This window comes from Capricornis sumatraensis, chromosome 17, assembly GCF_032405125.1.
Source record: "Capricornis sumatraensis isolate serow.1 chromosome 17, serow.2, whole genome shotgun sequence".
In the NCBI taxonomy this organism is placed as follows: domain Eukaryota; kingdom Metazoa; phylum Chordata; class Mammalia; order Artiodactyla; family Bovidae; genus Capricornis; species Capricornis sumatraensis.
The window spans coordinates 48,988,527-49,000,576 of record NC_091085.1 but is presented as its reverse complement, the minus strand read 5'-3'; the positions used below and the strand labels follow the sequence as shown (position 1 = coordinate 49,000,576).

Below are 12,050 nucleotides of genomic sequence, written 5' to 3'. Positions count from 1 at the left end.
TCCGCGGTGCTGAAAGGCAGATCACTGGTGGGCGCGACAGCTCGCGAGACCCGAGGTCTCTCCCGGGGGGCAGTGGCGGCCGGGCTCGGAGCCTCGCTGCCAGCCCTGCGCGCGGGAGACGCCGGGGCGCGGGGGTGGGCGGGGGAGGGGCGCTCCAGCCGCCCCCCGCGCCTCGCGCACGCGCGCCGGGCCCGCCTGCCGGTCTGTGACTCGCGTGTGTCCGTGTGTGTGTATGTGTGTGTGCGCGCGCGCGCGTGTGAGAGAGGGGAGAGGGAGAAGCGCGCGAGGGTGAGTGTGTGAGCGCATGGGAGGGTGCTGAGTGTTCCGAGGCGCTGGGACCACAGCGGCAGCCTGCTGGAAACTGCATCTAGCCGGTCCTCCGGACTTCGGAGCAGGCGCGGGGCGCAGGGCGGCAGCCACCCGCAGGACCTGGAAATAGGGATTCTTCTGCCTCCACTTCTGGTTTTTAGCAGCTTGGTGCTAAATTGCTGTCTCAAAATGCAGAGGATCTAATTTGCCCAGGAAAACGGCCAAAGAAGGAAGAGGAGGAAAAGGAAAAAAAAAAAAAAAGAAAGAAAGGGTATTTTGTGGATGCTCTACTTTTCTTGGAAATGCAAAAGATTATGCATATATCTGTCCTCCTTTCTCCTGTTTTGTGGGGACTGATTTTTGGTGTCTCTTCTAACAGCATACAGATAGGTAGGTACCCTTTGTGCTCTGCTTTTGAATTGTGCATAATTTGGTGGTAATCTTTGTTCACGATGGACAAATTAATTCATGTCATGTAGAGTTATGTCATACCTTGACTGCATTCCAGATTTAAACTGCCTAAAATATACATGTTTTTCTTAGGATAAAGCAAAGGCAAAAGACTGTGTCTCTGACACAACAGAGGGAAAGGTGTTCTCTTTTCGAACCCCCAGATTTTATTCATTTCGCCTTAACAACATTTTCCCGTTTGTTCAGAATCTCTAGGGGTCTGAATGCACAGCTTGTGATCACCAGGGGAGGAGAACGTTTCTGGCCACCCACCTGACCCTCGAGCTCCTTCGTGTCTTGATCCCCTCCGTGTCTGGTCTATACCCTTTGGATATCCACCCCAGCTCCCTTGTTGCCCGGGTCCAGGGATGTGTTTATTCGTCCTATTAACGTTAACCAGGGACTCCTGGGCAGTCCCCCGCTAGCGGGCTCCTCTCCTTCTTTCGGGCACTGACACTGTCCTCCTTGCTTGGTGTTTGTTCCTTGCAGGGGGGCTGTTTCCCAGGGGCGCCGATCAGGAATACAGTGCATTTCGTGTAGGGATGGTTCAGTTTTCCACTTCGGAGTTCAGACTGACACCCCACATCGACAATTTGGAGGTAGCCAACAGCTTCGCAGTCACCAACGCTTGTGAGTAATGAATATTCATGCCCTTTTGGGCGCCGCACGCGGAAAGCGGGCTGGTGTGTGTGTGTGTGTTTCTGCGTGTCAGTGTGCGGGTGTAGTGACTGCACACGCGCGTGCGTGTGACGGCGTCGGGAGAAAGTGGCTGCGTTCTCGGGGACCCCCGCTGGCTGAGAGTTGGGGGCTGAAGAGGAAGCGAGAACCAGGGGAGAGTGTGCGCACTAGGGAGGGGGGTGGATGTTGGAGATCGAAGGGGCTTCCTTAGGTTCCGGGGGTCTTGGCTCGGCTGGAGTCTTCAAAAGAAGCCTCCTTCCCCTGCTGGCCTGGTGGCACCCCGCGCGAGGGGAACACGCGGTGCCCCAGGGCGCGCCGTCGGGCTGCTGGGTAGATGCCCCGGCTCCGGGGTGAAATCGGCAGGCCTCCCTCCGGGTCACTGCGTGAACCCCGCGAGCCTGTATTCTGCCCCGAGACGGGACAAGTTGTCACACTGGTCCCATAGTCGGCTTGGGGTCGTTACATAAGGCCCACCGAGGGGTGCAGCGAGGCTGACGCAGGCCGGGGAACCCGTACAGTCCTTCCTCGCTGCCCCAGGCGCCGCAGCCTGAGTCCCGGGGCGATCGTGTGCCGGGCACCGTGGGCCCTCGCTGGCCGGGGGCTTTGTTCTCAAGTCGCGGGGCTCCCACAGAGGATGCGAGAGGAAAAGGACTTGAAAGAGGTGGCATGCGCCGAGTTTGGAATCTGGAGAAGTAGCCAGCTGATCAGCCATTTTAGTCTTCGCAGCCATCCTGTTAGTCCCAGCGCGGCGTGCAGTACTTGGGGACCCGCCGCGAAGCTACATCCAGGCTTCAAAGTAATAGGATTCAAGCAATTAAGTCTCCGCACGGTTCAGTGGAAAGACCGGCTGGCCCGGGTCCAGGCGCGGCCACCCCCGATCGGGCGTGGGCGGCGCGGCTACCGCCGGACCCCCTGCCCTCTGCCGGCAGCTGGTATCCTGCCCTGGCGACTAGGTTGAGGCGACTCCTTTCTGACTTGATGTTCTTGGTGTTTATTTCAGAGTTGACAGTTTCGCGGGGGGATTTGCAGATGGTTCACCTCCCACTCTGGCTTCCCTGTAAAGGACTGAGCGGAAAATTACCACCGAAAAATCCCAACTGCAGTGTCCCCACGTTAGACAAACAACTGGTTATCATCCCACGTCCCCATGTTGAGCTTTAATCGTATATTCCATGGGTTAGCTTGATTGTAGTATCAGGAACACCCTCAGCTCGTTTTGAAACTGCCATCAGCCAAATGAATGAAGGAATGAAACAACTGTCTGATAGAACAGGGGTCATTATTATGGAGCTGTTTGATGCTTAGAATTCAACTGTTTATGAAAGCATATTTAAGATTTCAGCACTGTATATATTTTTTCACATGTTGATTCCAGGAGAGAAAAGGAACTGGGCATGATGGGAAGGAAGTGGGAGGAAGAGAGACTGAGACTTAAGTAAATTTTAAGTTAAAAAAAAATCTTCCTAAAAGAATGTAAGAATATCTTGAAAAATTTTAGCGTGTAAATACACAAAGAAACCAGCTGTAGTTTAATTTTTGAAGTCCTTTATAATTTGACCTATTTATCTACCAGAATTAGATTATTCATTTGAATTGATACCAGGTCTCCAGTTTTTTTCCCCCTCTGAATTGTGAGTTTTAGACACAAGTGGTCTAAATATCCAACTGTTTGTAATTGTATATTAATGTGAAAATGCTGTGGAAAGTAATGAACCTAACGCAAGACTAGGATTATTGGGAGGATTTAGGTTTTAAAAACTAGGTGAAAAGAATCGATATCTCTATGTTTTGAAAACAGTCAATGATGTAGAAGTTCATTCATTGGTGAGAATTATGCCAGGGCCTGGCTGAGAGCAGAGGAGTTAGGTCCACTGAAGGAAATGAGTATTTCCTCATTCCGAATGCTGAATGACTGTGTTGGGGCTTGTAAAGACTCAAGATTATGGTTAGTTAAGGTTAAGTGACTAGTTTAGGTCCTCAGTCTCAATATTTTGAATAATTTATTTAATGTATCTTATTGAAATAAGATACACAGGCAGAAAATATACACATATTAAACACAGATATAAATACATAAAGTTCCACAGAATGGATACATCCATGTAATAAGAGACGGATTTCATTAGAAAAACAGAGACAAAATTTAATTTGCTTGACAATTCTAAACCATCCAAGTGAGTGGAGTGAAAGTCATTCAGTTGTGTCAGACTCTGCGAACCCATGGACTATACAGTCCATGGAATTCTCCAGGCCAGAAAACTGGAGTGGGTAGCCTTTCCCTTCTCCAAGGGATCTTCCCAACCCAGGGATTGAACCCAGGTCTCCTGCATTGCAGGTGGATTCTTTACCAGCTACCCACAAGGAAAGCCCAATTCTAAGAAAATGGGCAAATCAAATCTTCATTTTGCATGGATATTTTGTGTTTCTCAGAAAATAGAGCTGAAATAAAAGACTGCATGTCTCCATGTCGCAAAGTTACTCCTGCATGGATTATTCAATGACACTAAAATAATGACAGTGAGGATCTGAATGTATTTTCAAGTTTCTGGCATGGGAATTCAGAACCATGGCCTCTGCAACTCCTGTGCTATAAGCAATCTTACTGATTGCTGAATAGAACTAGTTACAGAAGAAAAAATTGTATCACTCTGAATAGAATTTTCTGGAGTTGACATTAACTCATCTACCGGCACCTAAAATTTTTGTGGCTCAATTTCTTCATTCCTTTAGGAATTTTACAATACAGAGTTTGCAAAATGAAATGGAGTGTTTGTATCCTTCTTTTCTTCTTTTTAAACCAAGAGTAATAGAGAGTCTAAAATTATTTTATTTCTTTCCAGAGGGAGAGATGCTAACATATAAAATGCACTCACAAAGTGAACAGTCCAGAAATGAGTGGAAATCTCTGATACCGAATTTATTAAAGATGAGTCTTGATCACTTAAATCCTGCTCAAGGCATTTTCTCCAGTGCTTAGCCTTTGTTTCCTTGGCTCCTCAATCAGGGGAATCCTTGATTCTTTCCTTTATGAAGTGGAAGCAGCAGTGTCAAACATGTAGGTAGCGGAAACCAACCTGACTTTCTCCCACTTCCTACAGAAATCTAAGGAATTCTACTTCATAATTCTACCATTAAAATATGTATCATCAGTCAGCTTTCATAAAATAGCTTGCCCTTCCTCTGAGTTAAAACATAAAAATCCCATAGGGTAAATTTAACCCTAAGTGTAGTATATAAATTTAATGTATTAAGAAAGTAAATTTGTGAATCTTAACAGTATAATTGTAAAATAGCAAAGACTTTAGTTTGCTAATTTAATTGTATTCCTGAGATGGAAAGGCTGTTTTGGGAATGCTGAGACTGACATGGCAGGACCCACTGAATGGGTTAAGGTTTTGCAAATGAAATGAAGTCATTACATTCTGAACCCAGTAAATGCTGTGCAGGCTCTGAACTCCCTCCCACGCCCTCTTTCACAGTCACAGTGGGATAATTCAAGTACCTACTTGTTCCCATTTGTTTCCATGGTACCTGAGGAAATAAAGACAGATTTTCAGTTTTTTGCCTTCTCCTTTTTCTGCCTCCCTCCCCATTTCCTTTCTTCCTTCTTTCTTCTTAGCTTGAGAGCCTACTAAGGTTTTATTTTTCTTCCCCCTCAAGCCTGCTTCAACTTAAGACTTCAACATGAGAAAGTCCATGAAACCAGAAAAATAGGTAACTCAGCATCCGATGTTCAACAGTTAAACCAGTGATGGGCCTCAAGAATTCTTTCCTTGCTTGCTCCTTTCCTTCTTCTCACCTCCCACTTCAGCTTCAGTGTTTGTTGAGTACCTTCTAGTCATCAGAGAATAAATGAATGCTATTCCTATATCAACTCATTTTCCCCTAACCTTTCCCCTTAATTCTCTTTCCTATAGTTTTCAAATCCTTATGGGCCTGGAGGCCTTCCCTGTACACTGCCACTGGGTCTTGTCTAAGCAGTTTGGTCTGAGGATGTGATGATATTCTAATAGCTTTTCTACAAAATCAATTTATTACAGTCAATATTTTTATGAAAATAATAGATGTGATATGCACATATTGTGGAGAAGGCAATGGCACCCCAGTCCAGTACTTCTTGCCTGGAAAAACCCATGGACAGAGGGGCCTGGTGGGCTGCAGTCCATGGGGTCGCTGAGTTGGACACAACTGAGCGACTTCACTTTCACTTTTCACTTTCATGCACTGGAGAAGGAAATGGCAACCCACTCCAGTGTTCTTGCCTGGAGAATCCCAGGGATGGGAGAGCCTGGTGGGCTATCATCTATGAGGTCGCACAGAGTCGGACATGACTTACTGACTTAGTAGCAGCAGCACATATTGTATATAGGTTCACAAAATCAACAAGTTTTAGGAAATAATAAACATTTTTACATTCTAAAAAGTTTTGATAAACTTTAATGTTGTGCTTAGTATTAAAACTTGGTTAAAATAAAATTGTCTAAAAGAGTTATGAACATATTTGATCACATAGGGCTTTGGAATTAAAATTTTTAAATGTCTTCTTCAAAATTGTTCCTATCTTTTAATGAATGACTGACAAATAGCTATTAATCTATTTAAAATAATTTAATACTTTGATATTTCAATTTCATGAAAAATAAATTGTAAAAATATTAAATTTAAAGAAATATCAGATAAAAATCTGCTTTTTCTCTAAGCCAGTAGATGGAGATGTTGGAGAAAACATAGTTCTTTCATAAAACTGTTGCGCACACTGAATACCCTTTGAAACATTGTAAACACATTTATTTAGAGAAATTGAAAAAATATGTATAAGTGGCATCTGTTTTAGAAAAATTCATTTAAAATGAGGTATTTGAAAAGTAACTCCCACTGCCTTTTATTTTTTATTTTTTAAATAGACTATCTTAAATATCCTTGTGAATTTGATTCATAAAGAAATTCAGGAATAGCATTGATTATATACTCTTGGAAGAAAGAATTCTAAAAGTATATTTTTTGGCTTTTTAACCTTGATTCTTCAGGTGTAATCTATTTATCTATTTATTTTATTGAGTATATTTATTTTATTGAAGTATAATTAATTTGCAATGTTGTGTTAGTTTTATATGTGCATGCATGCATGCTAAGTTGCTTCACTTTTGTTTGACTCTTTACAACCCCATGGACTATAGCCCCCCAGGCTCCTCTGTCCATGGTATTCTCCAGGTGAGAATACAGGAGTGGGGTTCCATGTCCTTCTCCAGAGTTTCATATGTACAGTAAAGTAATTCAGATAAATATATGTATGTATCCTTTTCCAGATTATTTTCCCTTAGAGGTTATTATAAAATAATAACCTATATAATATAAAATATTGCTTTTATATTAAAACCAATTATATAGGTTAAAATAACCTATATAATATAAAATATTCATTATAGTTCCCTGTATTATACAGTAAATCCTTCAGGTATTATTTTAAGGTGTATTTCTTATCATTGCATTTTAGTCATGAATTATTGAGATGTATATCTGTGTTCATCACATTGATGCTTGCTAAATTTGTTACACTTTGCATGAATTTTTCTGTGTGTGTAATTATATTGTAATTATGGATTGTGAGTAGCTATAGTTTGGGTAGGCTATCATGTTTTATTATTCTATCAAGATAATTACCAAAGCCTAGAGTTACATGTTTTAATGTATGCAAAAATTTTCATACAACCAGAATCAACTTGGATGCTCTTAAGCAATCATAAGAATTTGTAGTGTACCAGACACAATACCTTATAACCTGAGGTTAAATCTTTGATTAAAATCAATTGGAGGTTACGAAAAATAAAATAGCTCTTTAAATATAAGAATAATTAATTTGTTGTTGGATTTTTTTTTTTTGTAGTTAAGTTTTCAAACTCCAAGTATCACAAGAGAATTTTAGGAAAATCAGACATTATACTCAACAGAATTTTAAAAAATGGCATTGGTTGAAATACTCAGTTTAAGATATGAGAAACTGAATATTTAACTAAAAATGAGTATATGAAACTATAGGAATTTAGTAGTAATCGGGATTTACTCTTATACTATTATTGCTTTTTGAGGTCTTGCAGACTTCCACATACTGACTTGAGAAGTCTGGGGCTTTTCCCTTTCATATCAAGCCTTTATAGTGAAGGGGTCGTTGCACCTTGACATTAAGACAGTAGAATGCTGATTCATGTCAGAGCCTGTATCTTCTTGGAATTTCTTCCCAAAACCACCTTTCAAGCTTCCTGGAGCCCTGACCATTTTCGGGAAGGTAGTAGAAGACCGGTTGTTTCCTGGTTATTCTATCAGGTGGTGCTGTATGGTTGACTTTTCAAAGAGTGCGCTTTTTTTTCCCCCCTCTTCCTCTGTTCTTCTTTTCCCTTTTAAAAAGTCAGCGAAAGTGCTTAATCTGCACAGCAAGTGCTACTACAAGGAAGTAAACTTAAATTGAAATGTTTTTTATTTTTTTAAGTAAGCAGAGGATATATTACAAAGAGCTAAAATCTTGTATTAATAGTAGATTTAAACATTTTATTGGGATGCTAGTGGCCAGTGGATAAATGTATTTCCTTTCTTCTTTAATTGAGTTCTACTGAAGATTCCCCAAACAAAATTGAAATACCAGATTTTTTTTATTATGCCAATTTTCATTCAGAATTGCTGAGATTTTCTCTAATGATCTGAAAAACTCATTGCCAAATGTCTTAAATGACTATGCCTCTTCAATAGGATAGGAAAAATCATTGTTGAATTAAAATCTACATTCTCAAATCTCAAAATCACCCATAATTTTAAATTTTTCTAGCAATAAAAATATTTTTCAAAAAAGATTTCACTAATTTTGGAAAAAAAGGAATCTGCTTCTTACAGTGGTGTTTGTTAGTAGTCTAAAACCTGTTATTTTTGGTTACTATTCAAAGTATCTTGTCATTTTTTATTATTACAATTCATAGAAACATTTAAAATTAACATGGAGAATGAAAATATGCCTTTCTTAAAGTCAGGGTCATGCCACTGTTGGCTTTGTATGCGTCATGATTTTTAATCTATTAAAGAGACTTCATATAGCAGAATTTCATGGTATAGAATTATATTTATTAAATTCAGAATATTGTTATTACTCTACAATTCGGATTTTATAAGAAACAATTTCTTTGGCATCTGCCTCCAATCTTATTCAGATAGAGTTGTGATGCATTTTTCATTTTCATCTACAAGTTAGATATGTTCAAAGTTATTATCTTTTCCCCTACAACTACGTTGCTCTGTGTTAAAATGCTTCGCTGAAAGAAATGTTGGGATGATGCAGAAGCCGTGTTGCAATGGTTAGCATACAGGATTCAATTCTCAGTACTCTGAGGGCTGTGGGAGTGTCGGTCATCCATTTTTGTTTGAATTTTCGCAAAACATGACTGTACACATTTCCTTGAATAGCCACAAAATTATCTTAGTCTCCCCCCCCATCCCCATCCCCAGGATATTATATACCATGATTTTCTGTTAATTCTTTCAGAATGCCTGCATTCTAGTGTGTCTATAATACTTTGAATAGGGCATCATATTTCTACTGAGCTATTTACCCTTTGTGTAACATTAATTTCGATCTATAACTACTGTGATATTCACTTACTTTATGCTACTCTAATTCTTACACTCTGATTGAAATTCAGTGAACCTCAGAATGTGCAATTCAATGCAAATATTTTTAGTCTAATCTTTATAAATACAAAATGATATTGATGGAAATGATAGAAATCTATTTGTATAATCTCAGTATACCTATCCTTATTATGAAATCAGAATAAATGTTACCTAATTCTTCATCCCTGTAGCAGAATATCAGTCATATCTAACTTCAGCATAAAATTGACTGAAACTCATGTTACATAATTTAAGAAAAGGTTTTCTCAGACCGTAAAGCTTTTGCAGCTTATACTAAGGTTTTGCATTAAAATACTATTCTCTTTCAGAATTAGTCTTCATTTTACAATTTCCCTTGCATTAGCATTTGGTCCACCGCAGTAAGACTATGTCAGCCATGTGATTATATATTTTTTATTACTTATACAAGAATAAAAAGATAGGTTGAGCATTTTGAAATAATTATTTTTTTCCAAAAGGGAAAAAAAAATATTTTTCTTCATTGTAAGTTGAAAATGAAAAATTTCTTTAAGTGTAGTGCTGGTGCCATGGACAAACAGGAAAATCTTTGAGAGGCAGTGTAACTTGGTGTGTAGTAGGCAAAGGAGTAGGAATTTGGAACTGAAAATTTTTTTTTTCTTTTCATTCTCTCTTGGTTTAAGCGTCTTCTTTACCTGGTGTTTGCTTTAGTTTGCCTGTCTGCAGTCAGGCTTCTACACTACCACTGAGCTAGTACAAAACAATGAATTCTTATCATAATATTACTTTTGATGGATACAGCTGGCTGCTGCTGCTTCTGCTGCTAAGTCGCTTCAGTCATATCCAACCCTGTGCGACCCCATAGACGGCAGCCCACTAGGCTCCCCCATCCCTGCTTCCAGAGGGAGACAAGAAAGAAAAGAAGCATTCTGGATCTTTTATAGGCAAAAACACCACTTTCAGGCACTTTATTATTCAGGGCTGGTAAAAAAAAAAGTGATTCTTGTTAATCATGAGGTACTAAAACACTGTAGCTAAAATATGTAATGTGGAAGAAATATACTACTAGAATTTGAATTTATGAGTTATAATAAACTATACCTCCTATATGGGGTTCTTGAGACATTATAGGAACACATCAACTGATAGGGTTTATTTGCAGAACACAGAAAAGTTTGTCTTTTTGATTGTATTCTGGTGGTGATTTATTGTTCTTTAACATCTGGATAATAGTTTTAACAATCCTTGGTATATATTAAAATGTGTCAGCATGTCTTACAAGAATATTTAACAAAATTAATGATACTTCTCGAACAATATGTAAGTTTTAGTCATTAAGATTAATTATGCAAAAAATCATTAAAGCACAGTTTGGGGCTGAAATGCAGGACATAATGAGCAGTTTCAATTTGAAGAATAAGGATGATCAGGAAAGGGGAATCGAGTTTTATCGACATACTGGGAAATATTGTCATCTACATTTTAGTGGCACTCATTTGGAGTATTTTAAAGATATTCTTTAAAGGCTTCATGTAAGTTATTTGTTAGGAATTGCAGATTTTAAGGGATTGTCTGTTTTCAATAATCCAGCTACCACAGAAGTAGCTCTTGCAATTCTCAAGTGGGAGAGGGGCTTCTCTTTAAAATAAAAAAGTCTCTCTTCCTCACAAGAATTTAGCAAAGAAAGTCCTGGAAGTGCCAATCTCCAGGAGTGGTAGGAAGTGTGTGTTTGCTAGTTTTTCTTGAAAAACACAGTTCAATTTAGAACATGAGTTTTAAATTTATTTATGTCTTATCCTTTGTTTGGAAGGGATTGAAAAATTTCAATCTTGTTTTTAGTTTATGTGTGAAATGGAGATATTGAACTTTATGATTTCCAAGCACTTTACTATTTGTAGCTTTATTTGTTTTATCAGTTGCTATTGTTGTTGTTTTAGTTTTTACTGGTTTGCAATGTTATTACTAATTTTCATGTGAAGAGGAAATTTTAGGAACAGAGGCAAGAATTCAGAGGAAGTATCAAGAGTTTCAGTTTTTTCCTTTATCTCTTAGAACACAGCCAGGTCAAAATCATCATCTTAATGATAAATGTGGAAGTGCTTTGTGTATGAAAATAAAAGACATTGATTCTTTGTAGTTTGCAGCCATGGTATTGTGAGACACAAAGTAGCATTAGTCAGATCTGAACTTGGAATGAAATTCTGATCTTGCTGTTAGATGTGTGACACTGGACAAGTTTAATGCAGTCTAAGTCTGTTTCCACCGTTGTAAAAAGGAATCATATTTTATAGGACTATTTTGAAAATAGAGAATAGGCATAAAAGACTATGTGTTTGGTGCATCTAAGTGCATTGTAATTAGTGGACTTTATCCACTAATCTTTGAAGACCCCAATACAGAAAGTGGTTTAGATAAGCACTTGTTGAGGACAGAAGAAAATGCATTTCTAGTTTCTTGCTGGAATCTTCTGTTTCTTGTACACCAGGGCAGGCCTGTTTGGTGACAAAGGAGAAACCAACGAAGCAAACCACATAAGTCACTTAAGGATATGTTTAATGCATTGAAGAGGAGAATGGTTTTCAAAAGCTGAGATGCTGAAACGCAAGCAGTATCACATCTTTTCTTTTGTCACATGCCACTTCCATGCGGATGTTCAATAATCTGGAGCTCTTTCATCCCCAGTGAATCTTGCAGCACATAATTAAGATACGTCCACACATTGTCTAACTGCACATTTTAGATTCCTCATGGTTTATTTCACCTAATTAATCAAATTATATCTATTTAAATGAAAAGCAGATGAGAGAATACAAGCTTTAGAACCAGGGTTTGAATATGATTTGTAGCTTTGTGACATAAAACATGTTTTATTTTCTCTTTGTGGAATAAGGCTGTTTCCTCATCATGTAGATGTCATTATTGGGGGTTTAAATGAGAAAATCAGTGCCTTGGATAGTTTGTCATAAGTGATCCCAATATGC

The 12,050-nt window shown here is 39.1% G+C and overlaps 1 protein-coding gene across 3 annotated transcripts in view; it reads left to right on the top strand.

Moving 5' to 3' along the window:
* Window positions 1–611: 611 nt before the first annotated feature.
* Window positions 612–12,050, top strand: part of GRIA2 (glutamate ionotropic receptor AMPA type subunit 2) — a 194,177-nt gene continuing 182,738 nt past the window's right edge. For all 3 annotated transcript variants that reach the window (XM_068990034.1, XM_068990033.1, XM_068990032.1), the window contains exons 1-2: window positions 612–699; window positions 1,249–1,389. In XM_068990034.1, the coding sequence (XP_068846135.1) occupies window positions 612–699; window positions 1,249–1,389 (229 nt within the window). The remainder of the gene's footprint in view (window positions 700–1,248; window positions 1,390–12,050) is intronic.